This window comes from Acanthochromis polyacanthus, chromosome 9, assembly GCF_021347895.1.
Source record: "Acanthochromis polyacanthus isolate Apoly-LR-REF ecotype Palm Island chromosome 9, KAUST_Apoly_ChrSc, whole genome shotgun sequence".
In the NCBI taxonomy this organism is placed as follows: Eukaryota; Metazoa; Chordata; class Actinopteri; family Pomacentridae; genus Acanthochromis; species Acanthochromis polyacanthus.
This window is the reverse complement of record NC_067121.1, coordinates 27,994,227-28,016,515: the sequence shown is the minus strand read 5'-3', so window position 1 is coordinate 28,016,515 and position 22,289 is coordinate 27,994,227. Positions and strand designations below refer to the sequence as shown.

At 43.5% G+C, this 22,289-nt stretch overlaps 1 protein-coding gene across 1 annotated transcript in view; it reads left to right on the top strand.

The window, feature by feature from the left end:
- Window positions 1–22,289, top strand: part of LOC110948953 (receptor-type tyrosine-protein phosphatase S-like) — a 70,318-nt gene that overhangs the window by 36,067 nt on the left and 11,962 nt on the right. The window contains exons 7-26 of the mRNA XM_051953599.1: window positions 4,859–4,873; window positions 6,286–6,555; window positions 7,234–7,613; window positions 8,881–9,082; window positions 10,134–10,270; window positions 10,535–10,679; window positions 12,711–13,028; window positions 13,153–13,343; window positions 13,492–13,518; window positions 13,774–13,891; window positions 14,153–14,815; window positions 15,563–15,657; window positions 16,518–16,771; window positions 17,065–17,152; window positions 17,390–17,608; window positions 18,489–18,646; window positions 19,498–19,512; window positions 19,741–19,856; window positions 21,553–21,650; window positions 21,928–22,051. Of these exons, the coding sequence (XP_051809559.1) occupies window positions 4,859–4,873; window positions 6,286–6,555; window positions 7,234–7,613; window positions 8,881–9,082; window positions 10,134–10,270; window positions 10,535–10,679; window positions 12,711–13,028; window positions 13,153–13,343; window positions 13,492–13,518; window positions 13,774–13,891; window positions 14,153–14,815; window positions 15,563–15,657; window positions 16,518–16,771; window positions 17,065–17,152; window positions 17,390–17,608; window positions 18,489–18,646; window positions 19,498–19,512; window positions 19,741–19,856; window positions 21,553–21,650; window positions 21,928–22,051 (3,633 nt within the window). The remainder of the gene's footprint in view (window positions 1–4,858; window positions 4,874–6,285; window positions 6,556–7,233; window positions 7,614–8,880; window positions 9,083–10,133; window positions 10,271–10,534; window positions 10,680–12,710; window positions 13,029–13,152; window positions 13,344–13,491; window positions 13,519–13,773; window positions 13,892–14,152; window positions 14,816–15,562; window positions 15,658–16,517; window positions 16,772–17,064; window positions 17,153–17,389; window positions 17,609–18,488; window positions 18,647–19,497; window positions 19,513–19,740; window positions 19,857–21,552; window positions 21,651–21,927; window positions 22,052–22,289) is intronic.

Here is a 22,289-nt window from a genome sequence, read left to right as displayed (position 1 = left end):
TGCATACGCGCACACATGCACAGGGAAACAGACACACAGAAAATCACTACTATAAAGGTGCTGTTGGTATTATTAATAAAGCTACCTCTTTTCCATTACTGTGCTCTTATACAAGTATTACTAACCCATCCATTGTCTACAATATATGTTGACCCTGTTGTTTGGTATTTCTCACAACCACCTTTAACAAGTCCACCTTAAACCGTGGTGTGAGCTCCTGCAGTGGAATCAAATAAAAAAAGTGAGCACAAAGTCGGGAGCACACCTCGGTTTAACTGCATGGAAACATCACTGATCTTTCTACTAAAGTGGTTTCTGTACTAGAGGCAGATTGAAAAAAGACAATGTTTTGATCCGATTGAAGATTTGAATGAAATTGGATGCATTAATCAAGGAAATTATTTTGGCTTTAGTACAATTTTTACATGAATGGCATCACCGTGCACCCACATGATCCGTTTTTAATTGAATCTTTATCTGTGGGTGCCGGTGAATCTCTGGCTTATGGCTGAAAGACCACAACCAATGTTCATATTTACAAGTTCCAGTTTCTGTGTTACGTGGGATATCAGAGACGTGTGTGTGTGTGTTTGAGGTGTGCGATGGTGTGGGTGTGTGCGTGCAAGGTGTGTACGTGTGTGTGTGTGTGTGTGTGTGTGTGTGTGTGTGTGTGTGTGTGTGTGTGTGTGTGTGTGTGTGTGTGTGTGTGTGTGTGTGGTGCGGTGAAGCGAGTGGCTTTGCGCTGGCCGTTTTTATTCTCTCTGTGTTTCCCCGTTCTCTCTCTCCCCCCTCACGTCATTGTGTTCTGCATCAACCCCCTTCCATCCCTCAGAGCTTCGAGAAGGTTGGTGCGCTCTTTCTTTTCTTTTGTTACTCCTTTGTTTCAGAAAGATTCACTGAATTTTGAAACAGAGGGAAACAAAACAGAAAAAAATAAAAACATTCTAAAGGACGCCGCAGTAGATTTGAAGTGAAATGATTAAAATCTGTATCCAAAATGAAGAAAGTAAAGCTGCTACGATGATGAAGTGGTCTGCCTACGCAGCAGAGTGCATTGACTGCATTGTGAGGCCTTGTGTGCAGAACCCTTGGTATTGCCTTCACTCCCCGATCAATGTTTTCTGCATGGTATGATCTTGTTGTCATGGAGACCCAAGAATTGGAAGATTAAAAAGAGGCAATGTTTGCATGGAAGGAGTGAGAGAGAAAGAGAAAGGAGCACCGCTTGCATGTCTGTTGACTGACGGACTGACACGAGAGCACGGCACAGTGTGTGTTCACGCCTATTGATATGCTGGGATTGTGATATTATTGAACTTGCTGTCTTGTCATGTCATGCTGCTGCTTCTTTTTTTGCCCGTTTTGAATCATTGTGTGCATCACCACGTCCCTGCTCCCATGTCACCACATCTGCTCCAATTCTGCACCTGTTGCACGGAGTGGAAACCTTGCACTCACCCCGTCATGCTTGTACATGCCCCCTTTGTTCTGAACTTATGTTTGGATTGTGGGAGAAGCATCACTTACTGAACTAAATTCATGACATAAACTCAAGATGGGAAGAGAATAATCGCCTCACCAGTGATGGATATTTGCCCAAGTGTTGTACTCGTGTAAAAAAATCTGACCAGGTTGTAATACTGCCATACCACTACTGTTTAGAGGGCAATATAATACTTGCACATGTATGATTTTAAATACAAGCTACAGCATACATAAGATGATCTTATTATGATTCAACCACACAGCATTAGGAACTCAAAATTAGCTACACCTAAAGCAACTACTAATCCCACACACACATGAATGTATCTGCAATAATTGCCCAATAATATAGTCTGCATTTACAATTTAGATTCACAGTTTCACACTTTAAAAATAGGACTATGCAGCTGCTCCTGTTCCATCCTCTTGCAAAGTTTTGTTAAAAAGCAGAAAATTCACTAGAGTTTCTTTTCACGACACTCGTGGCGAATTCATCAAAAGTCCTTTTTACACTTTTTTGTTTAATAATATAATTGCACACTTTTGCTTTTAATAATGAAAACTTTAACTTGTGATGGAATATTTTTAGACTTTAACTTAACCCTCTGAATGGCAGGTCTTAAAAGCATGGTAACTTTAAAAAAAAGGTCACCATGTATCAGTCAGAATGTGTAAAAACACGACGAATCATCTGTCATCTGTAACGTATATCAAGAAATTTAACCACTTCAAAGCTTAAAATATTGATATTTCATCAAAATCTCTTTATTCTGCACGTGTTATTTAGGAATTCACCATGAATAAACCATTTGCACTAGCTCTTTAAAGGGCAAAAAAGAACTGAGAAGCCAGAACTGACTCAGCTGCAACTAGGAGTCGTGTAATAAGAATTTTGAGACTTTTTGCTTAAACTGCAGGCAGTGTTTACATGAAGCAGAGAGGAGACAGATGTAATTAGAGAGACTGAGAGGAAAATAAAGAATACTTGATCAATTATCTAAATGCAGCATGACTCAAAAACAGTATAAAATGAAGCAACAGGAAGACACATACAATTTAATGAAATGTGTAATGTGCATAGCAGCGTGAACAGTGTCAAGTTTGTAGCAGTAGTAAAACCTCAATAAAGTGTAGAGTCACCATTTCCCCCCAGAATTAGTAACACCTGTGGGCACATGTAAAATTTTACATGTTGATTCTATTGTAATGTCTATAATGAACAATGCTGAACTTTTAACCAATTAATGCCATTATAACCTTGTTAAACAGCACCAAAGTCATTTTTGAGTGCTCTCTACTTCTAGTCATAGCTGTGCTGTTTCCCTACTGGCTTTATACTGCAGTAAAAAAAATTAACCCAGGGCGATTTAAAAATACGACAGGGGAAATAAACAGCTAAAAATACCTGGTCTTCAGAGGGTTAAGTAAAGGATCTGCACACTTTTCCCATCGCTGCACATCATCAAGATTCATACCAATCCTCTGCCGTCCGTATATTGCCTGCTGTAACACACCAACTTTAGTGTAATACAGTCTGCGGCGTGTCACATTTTCCTCGACTGTTGCTATCTCTGCCAAACACTCTGACACGCCTCTGTTGACTGACATTTGAAATTAATCATATCTCATTTTTAGATATTGAGGGGATATTAATGATTGCCGCTTATTGCAGTGGTTAATGAAAGCCGTGTCCTTGAGACAGACGGGGATGGCGCTGAGTAAATGTCAGCTGTATAGCGGCGCTGAGATACAGCCGTAATCCTTAAGGCTGTGCCAAGGTCTCCCCAGCCTGTAGCCTCCAGACTCCCCGCAGAGGACAGGACTAATGATAGCTCCACTTATAAAGATTGAAGCTCCCGGCTCTTGCAAACTGTATAGAAAATGGAAGGGAATCATGCGGCCCGGCACGATTAACTTTAAGCTAGAGGCTCTGTGAGCATGTGAAGGATTATCCTTTGTTATGAGCTCGCTTTATTTTAAAGTGCTCACCTATGTCTCTGCGGCAGATCCTTGCGTCATTTGTCTCTGATACTTTTACCGCTGAATTCAGATTACTCAACGGTCATCTTGAGTCTTCACCTCCATCCTGTTGTTGCTCATGGTACCAAATTAATCCACATGCTTAATTAACTGTCCTTTCTTTCTTTCTTTTTTTTTTTTTTGGCTTTGTTGATAGGTAAATAACGGCTTCAATGATACTTTTGTCATGCTGCATTGCACCTGCTTTGTCTGTCCTATGCATGGAGCTGTCATGGATGCAGTCTCTCTGTCTTTCTGTCTGTCTGTCTGTCTGTCTCCAGCATGCTCAGATGAGGAGATGCCTGCCTAATCATGTCTGTTTTCTAACAGATCTACCTGTTTTTGTCTCTTTGTCTCTTTCTTGTCTTCAACTTCTGTATCCAATTCTGGGTTTTTTGTTTTTTTTTTTTAATTCTGATCATTTTGTTTTGCTTTTTTATTTCCCACAAGTATTCCAAATGCTTTGAACTTTTATCTGTTATCCATGCAATGACAGTGACGTCACGGCAACTATTTCTTCCTTTTGATTTGTTGAAGTCATGCTAAAATGTTAACTTCTATCCAACTGTGATTCTTTGAGTAGGGGGATGTGGCCCGCGAAGATTCCAAGTAATGATGTTACTCATTAAGGAGTGGAGGTTATGCAGCATATTGAACGATATTTATGTATTCCTTTTATTTGATTTCATTTTGCATTCCTACATTTTCTTTTATGATATGTTTGAGTTTATATATATATATTAGATTTTTTACTGGGTTTGCAAGCCATCCCAAAAACGCTTGGACTCTCCATGTTTTGCTGCTGTAGGATTTCACAGTAACTTTATTTTTATGCTTTTATTTTGTATCCTTTTTTTTAAAATTTTCTGTTTTTAGAGCATTTGTTGTTTAGTAGAGTTTTTCTTGCACATTCCTAGTGTTGAGTTGAGCTGAGTTTTTTGGCAATGTTTCTGCTCTTTGTCTGCCTTCCCTTTCATTCTCTCCTTTCATCCGGAGATGTTTGTCCGTCACTCTCTCTGTCTCTCTCTGTTTCCTGTGTTGTGACCCTCGGGTATCCTCTTCTTCTCTGTGCCTTCAACATCCGATCTCTGCTAGTCCTTTTTTTTCTTCTTCTTCTCTTACTTTTGAAGCACCTACTTTCTGAATGGGCCTGACTCTGGTATATAGCCGTGTTTTTAAATAGATCCATGTGTTTTCTTCTTCCTCGCTCCTCTTTTCTTCCCCCTTTTCCCTCCTTCCCCGCGAAACCCTCTTCTAATCCTCTCTTTATCTCCACTCCCCTGTCTTTTCCCCTCCTTTCCCTTCCCCCTTTTTCTCTTCTTCTTCTGCATTCTGTCTGCACCCTGATGTGTAGGAGCGACAGACACATGTACATAAGTTTATTAACTTATAAACATGCACATACTACCTCACATATCTCTCTTTTTGCTCGCACTCGTTCTTTCCCGTTCTGCCTCTTTCATGCTGTCTTGGTGTTCTTTACTTACTGTGTCCAATGATCACTCTGTAATTGCCACAACACCTTTTTAGAACCCTTGATCCACTCCTGTCCACATTTCCAATTCATTTGATTACACACTGTATCAGTTATGAATCCTATGTATTGTACAGTATCTTGTTGTACAATGTGGCTGTCCTTTGCTACATTGCCTTTCATTGTCTGGAAGAGAAGCAGAGCTGCCTCACTCTCTCTCTCTCTCTCTCTCTCTCTCTCTTTCTTTCTCTCTTACTGTCTCTGTCTTGATCTCTCTCTCTCTCTCTCTCTCTCTCTCTCTCTCTCGCTCTGATTCTTCTTCTATGCCTCTACCTGTCTCTCCGGTGTCTCGCTTCTCTCTGTCTCCCTCTAAGTCTTCAGTTCTTCGTTCTCTTCTTTGTGTTTCTCCACCATTTTTATCCCTCTTGAGTCGCCCAGGCATGCAAGTGACCTATGAGTTCAGTCTCTCGATGCATCTCTCAATAATAAGTAGTCAAACAAGCTCTGACAGATGCAGTATTGGATGTAACTTGCCACTTTGCTTGTTCTTCTCATGGGGACACAAATAGCAGGCAGGGCCTATTGATCGGCCCCCATGATGCATACACTGTCTCTAAAAAAGAGCGCATCTCCTGCACAAGCCCCTCAAGGCACAGGAATCTCAATGAAGTAAAGTTTTGCTCTGAAGTTTCTGGTAAAGTTTAACATTCTTAGTCACAGTCATTAGGTGGTAATGTAAAAACAGCACAGCCTATTTTTCTGTTTAAATTGATAAAAAAATTAGTAAAAAAAAAAAGTGTTTTTTAACAAGAGAAACTGACTATAGGTGTCATGTCCTGGTTGAAGTGTTACTCAAGAGTTTGTCACTATATTATTTTGAGTAGGCAGCTCACTCTGAATGGTTGAGCTCAACACAAGATTTGTGTCTTTCTGTTGGAATCATCAGTACCATAAAGTAATTGGGACTAAACTTGAAATATCCCTTTGTAATTTTCTGTAAAAACCCTGAAGTTCATTCTCCCCCTTCCTGTTACCTCTCCTCTCCTTCTCTCTCTTTTTCTTCCTTTTTATCTTTCTCGCCCTCGCTTTCTCTCTCTCTAAACCTCGACCTTGCTCTCTGCCTCGTTCTTTCTCTCTCATTCTCTCCCCCCTCACTTCCCTCCCCTCTCCTCCTCCTACTTTCTCTCCACCTTTTTCTTCTCCTCGCTCCCTTTCCCCACTTTTCTCTCCGCCCCCCTTCCTCACCCCCTTTAAACCCCACATCCTCCCCCCTTCCTTTCTACCCCCCGGCTCTCCTCCTTTCCCAGTGCGCCGTGTGCCCCCTCGTTTCTCCATCCTCCCCTCCAACCACGAGATCATGCCGGGAGGGAGCGTCAACATCACCTGCGTGGCCGTGGGTTCGCCCATGCCTTACGTCAAGTGGATGCTCGGCAACGAGGACCTGACCCCCGAGGATGACATGCCGATTGGACGGAATGTGCTCGAGCTAAATGGTGTCCGGGAGTCTGCAAACTACACCTGCGTGGCCATGAGCAGCCTGGGCATCATCGAGGCCACCGCTCAGGTGTTAGTCAAGAGTAAGAGCCTCAGATGTCTTTATGATTATCATCATGGTTTTTCATTTTAGCCTCTCGGAGATGGTGTAAAAGTGCCACTGAATGGAGAGACACACAAGGCTTTCTCTGGTTTTTCAAGTACATGTGTAGACTTTGAATTTCCAGGATGGTAATTTTCTACATTTGATTTCAGTCAAGCAAATTTTCTTTGTTCCTTCCCACATATAAAGTATGATTAAGGCAACTCTCTTCACTGTCAGTTTATCAATGATGCATTACAGCTACCTAATATACCATATTACTTATTGTACGTTGCCCTCATAGGAAAATGTCTGCCAAATTAATGTGATGCAATTCAGTGTATACTCCAATTAGTAAATAAATAGTTTTGAATTAAACGTTGTCATTGCGCACAGCAAGTAGCAGTAAATCAAAATGCAGTTTAGCCAGATGGTACAAACAGTAGTGAAAGTGCATTTAGATTTCCATGGGGATAAGCAAATGTACAATAATCCAACAGTATAGTGATTAGGAAAGGATTTAACTGTAATATGTCATAAACAAACAAAGCAATATCCAAAACGGAGAGTAGAAATACTGCAACATGATATGTCACAGGAATTATGGAACGGACAGAAAATAAAATATTCCATAGTAAATAATGTACATCTGTCTGTCTTCTGCCTGTCTAACCACCAGCTTTACCAAAGCCTCCTGGCACACCCATCGTCACGGAGACCACAGCCACCAGTGTGACCATCACCTGGGATTCTGGCAATCCCGACCCCGTCTCCTACTACATCATCCAGTACCGAGCCAAAGGGCCGGACAGCAAGTACGAGACAGTGGACAGCATCACCACCACCCGCTACAGCATCGGTGGTCTGTACCCCAACACCGAGTACGAAATCAGAGTGTCAGCCTTCAACAGCATCGGCCAGGGGCCCCCGTCGACTCGTGTGGAGGCTCGCACAGGAGAGCAAGCCCCCGCCAGCCCTCCACGAAACGTCCAGGCTCACATCATCTCTGAGAACACGGTGATGGTCCGCTGGGAGGAACCAGAGGAGCCCAATGGACAGGTGGGATCAGGATTGAAACAGCAATTTCTGATCTTTAGTCAGCAGAAGAAAGCATTTTCAATTTCTTTATCTGTTTGCACCCTTGTCCTGCTGTCTGTTGGAAAATTGTTCTAAATAGTGGGGGAAATGCCTGCAACAAAGCCACAAATACCAAATGGGAAAGCTATTCTGCTTTGTATATAACACAAACTTGTTAAATAAAGCAGAGTTTATTCAGTGTGACAGCTACATCCAGAGTTCCAGAGTCCCAGTAGCCAAAACTAGCAGACAAAAACTCTTTCATATCCTCTGCCATCGCTCAAGTGAAGTCTGCGAGGAAACAGGTTACATTCATTCATTCTTCATTGCTGATTTTTTTTCGCTTCTCTATTCATGTAATGTTTATTGTGACACTGTGCTGTAAAGGTAATATAGGATGATTTACTATGACTATGAAGCGACAGAATTTCAAAATTGCACAGCATTTGAGGTTAAAACGATAAAGACTTCATAAAATTTACCATTGGGAGCTTTCTTCCAGAGTGCGGGTTCATGTCCTTTGCAGGGATTGTGTCTTGCCAGAGATTTCTGTCTTGTAACTCCCTCGCTGCTTTCCCGACTCTCTAAAGAAGGAAAGGGTAATTGGACTGTCCGCTCTAAGTTGAGAGCATTCCCTCTTGAGGCCTACTTTCTTTTTTCAAACCTACCTAACTGCACTGTAGGTTCATAACAGTGCAAGGGTGAATTGGGTACATATGGGGATTATAGATATTAAAGAGTAATAACAAGAGAAGTGGGAGCGCAAAGGGGGGCTAAAGGCGATGGCATGGCAGAAGGATTACATAGAACTCCAACATACCCTTAAGCGAAACCCCATAGGGAGAGGTGTTGTGATTACATCTTAAATGCTGCAGTCTGACGGCATCCGCAGCTTGTACTCAAACTGATTTAGTCAACTTTAAAGTGAGGTTTGTTTATCAGAGTCAGACGAATAACATCACATGACAAGTGACCTCTAACAAACATTAAACCAACAAATCTACCGGACCATCTGGACTGAAGTAAAATAATAATTCATAGTTGATGACCTTGGCTGTGGTAAACTCTCATTGTGTTGAAAGATGGTATTATGGATTATTGTTAGGGTTGCGGGACAGTGGGATTAGGTGCACGACCACATAATGCAGCCCATGCAGTCCCTGGCGACCTTAAAATCCAGTCTCAATCCAGAAAAGTCAAATGTATTTGCTATCAAGTTGCCGTCCTCTCACCCTCTCCATCTTTGTAGGTGAAAGGCTATCGGGTGTACTACACCATGGACCCGTCCCGGCCTATGAATGAGTGGCAGATCCATAATGTCCAGGACAGCGTCATCACCACCATCCAGAACCTGGTCACCTCAGAGACCTACACCATCCAGGTCCTCGCCTTCACCTCTGTGGGGGACGGACCCTTCTCCGACCCAGTCCACGTTAAAGTCATTCGTGGAGGTGGGCTGTGTGTGCATGCATAAACATAATCACTGGTAGATGTTTGTGCAGGAGAGTAATTTCACCCTGCATGCTAGTGCATAGATAACAGCCAACTAGACATCTTCTTTAATTCATGTGCCGGTGAGTAATGCTTGTTTTTCTCATGCACATGTGCGGCAGAGCACAAATGAGTAATTATTTGTGTTTGTGCATAGATACAGACTGCTCGCTGGCTTCGTCAAGTGGCTTATGCAAAGTTTGAGTAAGCTTGACCTGTCAGAAATTATGACTTCTTCAAAATGAATAAATTCTACCAGCTGGGACAGGACTGTGGAGATTTAGGAAAAGGAAACAGGGATTAGCAGCCAAAAATGTCCCTCGTACCTCGCCGCTGATCGTGTCACCGTGACAGCTGCCGCCAAGCTGCTGGTTCTATATGATGAGAGGTACAAAGAGATGACAACTGAAAATCTGTGATGGCATTACTGGTTTAAATTTTCTCTGCAGCTTGAGCTACGGCTACTACTATTAGTCTCTAAAAAAAAAACAAAAAAACATTTTCCAGCACATAGAGGAAGGAGAATATGTACAAAAATACAAGTTATTACAAGGGGTTTGGGGATTTATGGGTCAGGAGGTGTCTGCAATGAGAGTTTGCTCGAATACGATAATGAAAAGTCATTCTGATTGCAAAGCACCTCAAAAATGAGAAATCCTTCTCTAAGATGAAACATTTCTGGCTTAATCAATCGATAGAAATGTTATCCACCATATGTAGTTGTCTTTTTATCAGATTTGATTGAGTGTGGCATTTCTTTGGCAACATTATTCCCATTCTTCTGTCGTGTATTTAATGGTAATTTACCCAATTTATGTAGCAATTAGTACACAAAGTAAAAATAAATGATCAATTTAAAAGCCGTTCTGTAAGCCAGTATTATAATATTCAAAGTTTTCATATTGTGTGTTCATGTAAAGTCTCATTTATAGCCCAAGCCCCTTGAGTGAGAAGTAAATATATATATAAGACAGAGTGGTGACTGACTGTGTTTATTCCGGCTTCCTTCAGTCCCTGGCCAACCTGGCAAGTTTAAAGTCGGCAGAGTGACAGACACCAGCATTGAACTGACCTGGGAACCCGCTTACACCAAGGAGAAAATTGTCAACTATGAGCTGCTCTACAAACCTGTCAAGTTTGGCAGTTTGGTAAGACCTCTAACACTCTTTTTTTTTAGAAATCTGTCCCCTGAGTGGATTTCTTAACAAGACAGGGGTATAAGAGGGGAGAGATAAAAGAAGAAGTTGAAAAGATTAACCCCAGCGTCCAGCTCCGGTGGTGACAGTCTCATCTCCCTCTCTCGCTCCAACTCATCTTTCTGTGCTCTCTTTTTTTTTTTGGACTCCTCTCATCCTCCCTCTTGTCACCTCACCTCCCTGTCCTTCGATCCTCTCTGTTCTTCTCTCTCGTAGGAGAAGCTGACCTTCGGGCCGAGGAATTCGTACACGGTGGAGGGCCTGAAAGCGAACACTGAGTACTCCTTCTCCCTGGCCGCCATCTCAAACAAAGGCATCGGAGCTTTCACTAATGAGCTGGTGCAGAGGACGTCACAAGCCAGTAGGTCACAGTTCAGTTGGGCTCACATACTGTACCCGCACATGTACAGATGCCACAGATTTTAATAGCATATTTCACTGTTGTGCTGAAAATGTCATGCCAATATTTTGACCTCACACACACGCACATACAAGCACACACACATGGCTCGTAGCGGTACATTGTCCGCAGCTCCTGACCTGGTAAACGCTGGGAACCATCCCTCCGTGTGTCTCGTTTATCAACCCATCTGTCCAACCCCCCCTCCCATCCATCCATCTACATTTGACTGTGCCTTTCTTCCCCCGCTCAGCCTCTCTCTTTCTTGCACAGCCAAAACATCATGACAGATGGAGATGGAGCACCGATTAATGTTTCACTCTTCCTTTTCTTCACCCTCCTTTCACTTTTTCCACTCTATCAGTGTCTAATGTCTTTGAAAGGGTGAAACTGTCTGCCACTTATTGGCTAGCAGCCAGTGGTGAGGAGCATTAGAGGATGGTGGTTTGCCTGCTCTGTTGACAGGTAAGTGCTGGCCAGTCTGTTTTTTTTATTTTTTTTTTATCCACACTGAACATGGATTCTTTTCCTTGCCTCTTTTTCTCTTTTTTTCTTTCCTCTGCACAATCATTGATAGCCGATAAGAGCCAAATAAGTTCCAATATTTTGCTCTGGCATATCAAGTCATTTCATATCTGCTTCCTAGAAGAAGAAAAAAAGTGAGAACAGAGAAAATGACACAAGGAAAAGAATTAATAAAGTAGTTGTGGTCGTGAAAAAGTCCTGCAGTTCACGGTGCGGTCATTTTCTGGTAAGTTTTTGTCAAGTACTCAGCAGAGTAGAACTGAGTTACACATTTGCTAAGTGCTTTAAGTTTGGTGTCCTTTCAGTCTTTACCTCCAAAAAGAAAGAGGGACAAAGGTGGTACACTGGAGGAGTGGGGCATTGAGGAAGGGGAAGGTGCTAGATAAGCAGACTATTTCATGCAGCAGAATTCATTTCCCAGGGAGGTTATGTGCGCTTTGTTATCGCCAAGCTTTGGTGCACATCTAGATTGTCCCCCGAGGCCAGCAGAACACTGGCTGTACGGCTGAGTGGATAGATACTTGAACCTGTCAGCTATGACTATTACACTCCCACACATACACACATGCTATACACTACCGAACTCAAACACAAGCCCAGACGACTCGGCCACACTGGCCTTTGTGTGTGTGCGCTACTTAGATGACATTATATAGGGTGAGTAATATCTGTGCTGGTGAAGCTGTGTGTCTTTTTTCTATATTCACGTTTGCCACAGTAAATTTTGCAACTGATTCAATGCATGTCTGCTATTCATCATTCTAGGCCGACTTTCAATATCCGTTGGAGTGCCTTTCATTCCCGAGATCCCTGTTTTTGTTTTTCTGTTTTTTTCTACCTGCTCCCTAAATCCTTTCAGCACTATGTGAGATCTGTTTTAGTTTGTTTTATCTTCCTGCTATGAAGCCCAAGACCTTGCCCTAGTCAGCGGTGGAAAGTCTCACAGCGCTCTATTATCCCATGGTCTCGAGGATTATGTCACCACGAGGCCTGCTGTTGTGAAATGTATATATTTGTCTATGCTCCTGTGCGGTGAGCTGTGCATCCCTGCTTTACAAAGAAACACGGACTCTATCCGTTTTTCATTCATAAATCTGGATTCTTTTATGCCACCAGCGCAGCCAGAGGATAAAATAATCATTGGCTATCGGATGCACATTCTCCTTGGGTATAATTAAGTTGTCCACTCAGGGTCGATACTCTTGTCTCTGGTTTATTTCATTAGCCTCAAAGCCTAACATTATGCTTTTACATTCTATAGTTGCTCCCCTTTTTTGCCTGAGTCATATTTGTCCCAGTGTCATCTCTTTCAGTTCATTTTACCTTAATTTCTTATTGTTTCCTTTTTTATCCTTATCTCCTATCCTTTTGCTTATATTTCCCCCCTCTCTTGCTTTTTCAATCCTGTTTTCTTTGGTCTCTCCTAAACTCTTTGCCAATTGCCCTCCTTGCCCCTTGTCCAATCAGAGCCCTCAGCTCCACCAGAGGGCGTGTCCTGCGAGAGTACCAGCTCCACCTCGCTGAGAGTAAGTTGGAGGCCACCTCCAAGGGAGGGCCAGAATGGCGATTTGGCAGGTTATGAACTGAGATACCAGAGAGTTTCTGGGGCAGGAGGCGGAGGTCAGGGCCTGGAGGTGAAAGGGCTTCCTATCCCGGCCCAGCAGGGGCAGACAGTGGTAGAGGGGCTGGAGAAGTGGAGCTGGTACAACATCTCCATGGCTGCCTCCACTGCAGAGGGGACGGGACCCAGCAGCCCAGCTGTGCTCTGCAGAACGGATGAGGACGGTAAGAGTGAAGCCGTGGATCAGACCTAAACGATATTGATTGTTAGGTTGATTATTTACTGGCTAGACATTTGGTCACTTCATTAATTCTGCATTTGTACTCGTGTCTTTGTGTGTGTGTTCAGTTCCTGGTGCCCCTCGTCAGGTGGACGTCCAGCAGCTCAACTCTTCAGCACTTCGAGTTACGTGGCGGTCGGTGTTGCCACGGTTACGGCAAGGCCAGATCCGCGGCTACCAGGTGCATTTCAGCCGTGCAGAGAGTGGTGAATCACGCAACCTTCCCCGCATCAAAGACCTGTTATTGGATGAGTCTCAGGTGACATTATAACTGAATATTGAAATGATTAAATGATGTTCATTCATTATATTCTTAAACATCCTCCCTTTCCCCTTTGGTCCTTTGACTCACTTCTGCTTTCATTTGTCTCGGCTGCCTGCGGGGCGTGTCTTGTGTGTGGGATAAGATGGAGGAGGATGACTCGACTCAATATGTGAGTGCAGACTAACCATCCCCTTCTCATTATAAATGAACTCAATATTAACACATGCAGCACGAAGCAGCCAATACATTATAATCTTTATTGAATTTAACCACCACAGATTTCATTAGCTCTGATATAACTATTTGAGAATTTCTTACTGATGCAAATTTGTGGGAAGGAGAATTAACAGATCTGGGTATTTCTAGAATTGAAAGGAATGAGTTTGCAGTATTTGACATTGCTATTATGCGTTTCCTCCCACAGGAGCTGATTTTGGGAGGTTTGAAAGCAGAGACTTTATACTCTGTCTCTGTGGCAGCGTACACCACCAAAGGGGATGGAGCTCACAGCAAAGCCAAACTGGTTCAGACCCCTGGGATTGGTAAGAATATGTCAAGTATACAGTTCAGTGCACTGGATTTAGTAACATACTCAAGAATTGATCATACAGTAAGCTGCACCAAGAGACAGCAGTAAATAAACAACCAAATCAATTCTAATTCTTCTGTAAGAGTCATGTGATATATGGCTTTATACACACACACACACACATTTATATATATATATATATATATATATATATATATGTATGTATGTATTTATATTATGACTGATTTTCTGCTGCCTATACTGTCGTTTGCAGTGCCAGGCCCCCCCTCTCTTTGGGTGCGTCCAGGATCGGGTCCATCAGTAGTGGTGCGGTGGGCTCCTCCGCTGGAGTGCTCTGAGTCAGGTTCTGATAGCCGGGGGGCCCCGCTGGAAATCCAGGGCTACCGCCTACAGTTTGGCCTCAAGAATACCTCTTTAGACACCACAGTGGATTTCACAAATCGTGAGAAAAACTTCACTGTCGGAGACCTTTCCCCAGGCTCCTCCTACGTGTTTGTTCTCTCCGCGAAAAACCGAGCCGGCTACGGAGATGTAGTGCAGCAGGAAATAACAGTTCCCATGTTTCCACCCTTGGGATACCCCAAAATATCTGACTTTGTTAATGCCACTTGCTGCTCCCTGCAGTTCTCCTGGCTGCCCCCTGCACCAGAAGAGTGCAACGGTGTCATTACAGAGTACACTATAGCTTACAAGGAGACTGCAAGCCCCAAACCCTCTGCTAACCCGGGCCCCTCCGCCTTACCAGCCCCTTCTGCTCCCCCATGGCTGATCACACTACCAGCGAGTGAGTCCAGCTACACCATCCTGGGCCTCAATCACAGCACAACCTACGAGGTGCAGCTCAGAGTCCACAACAAAGCAGGGCCGGGCCCCTTCAGCCCACCTCTGGTGTGCCTCACCCTGGCCTTGGAAACAGGTAGGGCTGGCCACAGGCCTGAGAGAAACCTTTCAGGTTCTAAGCACTGGTTCAACTTCACATCTCCCCTTTGTGCGGATTCCACTTGAAAACACTAAACTAAATGAAGTCTGGGCCAGTTCTTACAGGTCTGCTTTTCACCAGTGCACCTCAGAGAGGATGAGAAAAGCCAAGTCCAGAGGAACACGACTACTCCCCCCAATCTCCTCCACTCACTCACTTATACCTTCATCACCTACCCTTCACCACCAGTGGAAGCAAGCTGAATGTTAATGGATGTTTGCTTCAAGAGCACTGCTTATCACAAACCCTCAGGTAAAAGTCAATACAGGCCTTGGATATACAGCATCTAAGAGAAGGTAAGTGTTCAGTCTGAACTGAAGTGAAAACTGGCGTCTGGTGCTGTATCTGCAGGTAAGCACTTTTATCTGATAGACCTTCACTGCCACCTTTTCCAAAGCCTCTGCTGACATGCTGAATTCTGAGTTGAACAAACACAACCGTACACTCTGACAATGTGGCATGTCACATTTCTGCAGCCGATCTGTCTGTTACTTCTACTTATGACTCTTGCCATCCACTCTCCTCGTCACCTGCCCATCCTCCTAATCATCATGTGTCCTTCCCCCAGTAACAGACCGTTCTACATTTTTACAGGTTTTCTCTGGGAAAGAACAGGATCCGGTAACGTGAATAAAACACTGCATCATGAGTGACTCGGGGATTTTTTGTTTGTTTTCTTCCCAGATGTGCCGAGGAATTTTTCAGTCAACCTGGCAACTAAGACCAGTGTTCTCCTGACCTGGGAGTTTCCAGAGACCAGCAACTCCTATCGCTTCACTGTATGTCATCACTTGGTTCACGTTCACGTGCGGTGGCATGTGCCTCATCCATTATTAGCCGGCATAGCACGAAACATGATGCAAAACAATATGCTGTACCATTTGAAGGGTGCTTATGATTATAATGCCTGATTTTATAGGAGGATTCTGTATTTTTAGAAGGCTTGACCCCAACCTGAATGATACACCTCCAATTCCACCCACGGGATGTTGGCTTTATGTCAAATTTTATGGACTCACGAATGCACATTTACGACATTTAACTAAATCTGCCTACCTTCACCTCTACAGCTCACTAATGAACACGTTTTGTATCGCTTTTATTTAATCTAGAAAACAAGGTTTACGGGGGATTTTCTTCCCTGCTATTTCTTGGCTGGGCCCAGTAACATCCTGGAGTTTCCACTAGTTGCCTGGCAACTGGTTCTGGCCAACAAATAGTTTGGCACATAATCTCCAAGTAGAATAATGATTTGTCATTTTTACACTTTGTTTTTTTTGTACGCTTTTAACAAAGGAGATGCATCTTGTTAATTAGTGGGCTTTAGAAGGAAAGAGCTGTTTCTCCCTGTTTTCAGTCTTTATGCTAAGCCAAGTATGCAGTCTTTTGTAGTAGAGCTATGACATTAGTGTCAATTTTCTCATGTAACTCTTGAAAAAATGTAAATGAGTGGATGTGCTGAAGTTGAGAACTGACCAATTAACCCTTCAAAACTTTATCCGGGGTTCCAATGTTCATTAGTGAAAAACAAAGGAGCCTCAAAGTTCAATCAGATATCAGCAGTACACTGCGTTTAAATAAGCATTCACGCCTTTTGATTTTATTATTCTAACCGAATTAACCCTCTCCCTCCGTCCAGGTGGAGTATAACCGGCAAAAGATGGAGGTGGACGCTCGCCTGAGAAAGGCAGTCATCCCAAACCTTCAGCCCGACACCAGCTATGACTTTAAAATCACAGCTCCTGAAGGTAACATGGGAGGCCTTCGCCACCGGATCACCGCCAAGACGTCCCCGCCCATCACCATCCGCCGCCCTGAGATTGACCACACCCGTGAAACTGAAACAACCGTCACTATAATCTTGCCGTCGCTGGAAACTCGCACCCCTGTCAAGTAAGATCGAAAAAAGTTTAAGGTGCTCTTACAGTCTTTGCAATAGTCCTTGTGTCTTATGGCGACAATTTCACTCATTTTCCTTGAACTGTAATCATCTGACTCGTTGTACTCGAGTCAGATGATTACAATCTGTAACATGCATGATGATAACAGTGCATGACTGACTCGATGTTGGAGATACAGTGTTTCGTGCAACAAGCTGGCATGGAAACGTGAAATTAGTTAGAGACACTTTGCTATTGTAGGAGTGCAGCTGGCGTCAGGTTATTTGTTCTCTTGTGCTCCCACAGGAATGTTTATGTTGTTGTGGTTCCACTGCGGAGAGCCCGCGGCGTCATCAGACACCTCAAGAGCCCAGATGAAATGGACCTAGAGGAGGTGAGAGCCGCAACAATGACAGCACCCACTGATGTCTGAGCCTGGAAGGAGGAAAAGACCTATAAACACACACACACAATTCCATCTCCAAGAACTCCTGGCAGTGCTTACCCTTTTTAATTCAATACCAGCGTTTAAAACATTAGTCATAGATACTGCAACGTCTCATTTTTCTTGTCAGTGTCCTCTCTCTCTCTTTCTCACTCTCTCTGTTTTTCTTCTCTCTCTGTCTCTCAGCTGTTAAAAGACATCAGTCAAAGACAGAAGGATTCTCGACAGCAAAAGCAGGTGGACCTACGTCGGGCTTACATCACAGCCCGTTTCACACCTGCCACCCTACCAGCCTTCTTCACCCTCGGCGACCAGCTGGACTATGGAGGCTTCGAGAACCGAGCTCTGGAGGCGGGTCAGGAGTACGTCTTCTTCATCCTGGCTGAGCTCAACTCTACAACCGGGGTACCAGAGCCGCTATTTTACATCTCAGCTCTTCCTGTGTATATTACCCACTCCCTCATTCCCGTCCACCTGTGTTTCCCTCCTGCAGGCTGTCACTATACATTGTAATCAATATGGCCTCTCTGCTAAAACAATAAAATTCCCGTCAGTCAAAGTGTTGTAAGCAAAAGGCAATAACCTTCGTGCACTTCCAACAACATCGCTAATAAAGAGTGAGTGTACCTACTGTGGCAGTAGAAAAGATATTGCTTAGTGCACTGCCGCTATGTATGTGCATTTGAATTGGAATAGACATAAATATATAACTTAAATTAGACTAGATTTATTTTTTTTATTCCATGTTTTTTATTAGGGGCATTTTTACCCCCAGGGATGCTCTGCAAAAGTCCCCCTAAACTAATAAAAAGGCAACAGTTTGAACATCAATACAGTTTAAGAGGATCCTTTATAAGTTGTCCTAAATGACAGATCAAAGATAATCTTATCCACATATTGTTCGCTCATAAAATCAGTCATGGTCGCAATGACAGAAATGTCTGTTTAGTGTATTGCAATCCAGTGCAACAGCTCTGCAATAATACAAACACTACCTTTGTGCTTGGTTGTTTGCTTTTTGAAAAGAAAAAAAACTGCAAGCAAGCAGTGGATTCTACTCTACGCTTATTTTTCTGGCTCGTAGTTTGTCCAATTATTGCACTGAATTGGAATTGACTGTCAGGCGCTCATACTGTTTTCTCCGCTGAGGTAGAATAATACTGACACAAAAGTAAAATTCGAAGAAACACCTTTTTTAAGATCACCTTGCCCCGTCAAGCAAAAACAACCTCCAGTTTCTCGCACAATTTTCCTGACTGTTCCGTTCCTGTATGTGTGTTTACAGAAGATGTATGTGGCCAGCCCTTACACAGACCCAGTGATTGCCCCAGACTCGGACCCTCAGCCTTTTGATGCAGGTGACGGGCTGATCTGGGTGGTCGGACCCGTGTTGGCCGTGGTCTTCATCATCTGCATCGTTATCGCTATTCTCCTTTACAAAAAGTGAGTGGGACAAACTTCATAAAATACAAAATGCCAAGTTTACAACCCGGACTCTGACTCAGACTGCTGGTCACACCAGGTAAATGCCAAAGCAGCTTTTGATTGGGACTCTTACAGGATAAGAGTGGCTTTATTGTATATTTTTCATAATGTCAACAAATCCCATGAAAAGCACCAATGCCTTTCAGTGAGTTTCGGCCTCCTTCTGTTTATTTCTCAAAGCCCCAAGCTCATTCCTTCTTTCTGAATATGCAAATTTGTAAAAATGTCTCACACATACATTATATATTTTTCTTAAACAGCCGGGCACTGTAATTTTCAGCCACCATTACTCAAATAATAATAAATAATGTCTTTGTTTGGGGATATTTTCAGCCCTGCATTAATATACATTTCTTGTTCCAGTGAGTATTTACAGCAGCAGGACTGAGTATGTGGGATTGACTCAAAATAAACTACAGTGCCGAGGCTCATTATAATTACGAAGCATGTCATCCAGAGCAACAGCGTGGCTCACTGATGTATTTCCAGCAACACAACAACATTAACAATACAATGTGTTGTGCTGTGCTTTCGTCCTGCTGATATTTCTTGAACTAGAACTGTTCGGACCTCAACTCTTCACCCACAAATGCTTGAATATCATCAAATTTGTTCCAGTTTGGAAGTTTGTTCCGCCTTAAGACAGCCGTCAAACAGTCTGACCCTGCTGTAGGACCGTGATATCTGCAACAGGCCATCAAGCTTTTGAATACTAATGCAAAATATTGATTTTCCACTCTAACAATCTGTCTGTTTCCTTCCTTTTCTTCCTCTAATTATGCCTTCCCTTGCTCTTGCTTCACTGGAAGCAGCAAACCTGACAGGTAAGATTAAACCAGTGTCAAGTTCTTTGTTCGCTTTAACCCACAGCAATCGCATGACACTAGATGCTGCGCAGCAAATGTGTACTAAGCCGTAAAGCACCATATCTGTTAATGCAATATTAATTCGAATCAAGTAGCCACGCTAATGATGTGTCAGTGCTGAATCTGGTTTTTGGTTGCTGGTTGTTTGCATGTGCTAATTGCTGTTTCGACTCACTGGTGTCTCAGCAGCAAGCGCAAAGACTCTGAACCCGGAACCAAGAGTCTTCTGAGCAACGCAGAGATGATGGCCCATCACCCAACAGACCCCGTGGAGATGAGGCGCATCAACTTCCAGACTCCCGGTACGAAACGTGCCCACTCAGGGACCCAAACACACACTTAATATTTGCATATTAAAGTGTACTTCCAATTGCTCATCATTTGAAAATGAAATATTCATGCAGACTAATTTTATCCGTGGTGAGATTATGCAGACAAGATTGTGAAAGTTCTCCTCCACATCGCAGCCAACATGTACCTGGCAGCTTCCAGTCGTTTCTGAGATCAAAATGGCCACTGCCCAGGTAGTACAGTCAGTGCTTAGTCACGGCTGAGTCATGACGGTGTGACAAAATCTGATCATCTCCACTCGCCCACATTCCACATGCCAAGCTGCAGATAGCAGCATCAGAGCAGACCGAAATCTGTGGCATGGCGTCCTGAATGTATGGAGCTGAGGATTGCATATCAGAAGGTGCGCTGTGGGTTAACAGTGATCGTGTGTGAGGGAATTGATTCTGTTCTCTGCAGCACAACCAGCTAAAGCTGCACTTTGAAATGACTACATGGATTCTGCTGCTCCACACCCCCTGCAGAGTGAGATCTAACAACACAGCTGCTTCGGTCGTGGCACGGGGCCGATGATGATTCCGTTTCGCTCCTTCCATTCCGTTAACAACATCCAAATCACACACAAACTGCAAGAATTTAATCAGCGCTCTCACAATATTTTCATGGCTGCAGTTTATTAAAGGCCCACGAGGTCCTCTTGGCAAATGTGGCGAGATGTGTCACCATGGAGAAGCGCTACCTGCCAGCATATACAAGGTCAAAAGAGACGGATTTTTATTTAATCAGTAAATTATGGTCTGATGTCTTTTTTTTTTTTTACATGTTCCTAGGAAGCAAAGAAAAACCTGCAGAATACAGCACTTCAGCTCTCCTCTTTCATCATAAGATTTTTTTTTTTTTTTACTCTCGTGTGGCAGCAACCTTGAATCTCCCTCCTCGCCCACTTCTTCTCCCCTGAGATTTGTGCTTTTGAGATGCTCTGCAGAGATGAAATTTGTTTCCAACAAAACCGCCTGATGCTATCGGAGGTCATTTTGGTCGTGACAGGAGCGTTTTGTCGTGGTTACCTGAGGGATGCTGCACTCCCAGCCTGTAGAAGGAAATAACCGTCGATCCGAGGCTGCGTTTGATAGGTGTAGCAGAGGAATGACTTAAATGCTTCTCGTAGTGCATCGATGTGCATTATGATTCAGGGAACATCGAGAATGTATTTCGACTTTGGCTTTATGGATTGTGTTTATTGTACATATAGCAGTGTTACTTTGATTTATTATTGCAACCATTTGCCTTCTGAATGGGGAATGGATCGCTTTGGCTTCCGTTTTTTCACTCCAGCTGTGAAAAGCAACGACTGTCGGAGGCATAGGTTGCTTCCTTTGTGCTGGTGTGTGCGTCTGTGTGTGCAGCCCTCCTAATTAGTGTTCTGTCTGTGTTTGTTTTCTCTGAGTCGCTGCTCCTCTGATCACAGAGAAAGCAATTTATCAAAGAAAAACAATTTACAAACAAACAAGACTCGCCTCACTTTGTCCTCGCACATGGATCAAAATTGATTTTCTGCCTCAGCGTGTCCCTTAATGATATGTGATGTTGTCTGATTGTATAATTATCTTCACATCTTTGCATATGAGTGATGTCGACCTGCAGTAATGTAAGTCATTCAGCTGAAGTCGGCGTCACCCCTGACCCGCGCTGCTCTGCCTCCTGTAGGAATGATGAGCCATCCTCCCATCCCCATCAGCGAGCTGGCTGAGCACATAGAGCTGCTGAAAGCCAACGACAACCTGAGACTCTCCCAGGAGTACGAGGTGGGAAATACATTCTCCTTCTCCATAAATAAATAGATAGATAGATAATCCTTATTGTGTGGAGATGTTAAGCCTGTTAAGCCCTGGCATCATAAAGCAAATGTTATTTAACACTTGTTTGTCTGTGTGCAGGCTATATGTTCATGATTTATTCAGCGGTGCAATTTATTGCTGTAACTTGTCTATAATACAGAGCACTCTCTTTCCATTATCCTTGAATGCCCCACTAAATATGCCACTGCTCACGATTAAAGTGCATTTGCTGATTTCTTTCCAGTCAATTGACCCAAGTCAGCAGTTCACCTGGGAACACTCCAACCTGGAAGTTAACAAGCCCAAAAACCGCTACGCCAACGTCATTGCATATGACCACACCAGAGTCATCCTGGCACCCATAGAAGGTGAGGATTAGCAGGAATGTTAAAGAAGATGTTTAGAGTTTCCTAATGAGGCAGTCTGAGCGTATTTATGCTCGCGGGGTGAACACAAAGAGGTGGGGTGCTGCAGCGGGGGAGCTGCATGATGGATGAAATCTGAAATTGCAAACAGTGCTGAAGACCAACTGTGTGCAGTGGCACGAGACTGACAAACAGCGCGAGGGCATTCAAGTGCAGCCAGCACTCCTTCAGAACAAGAAGG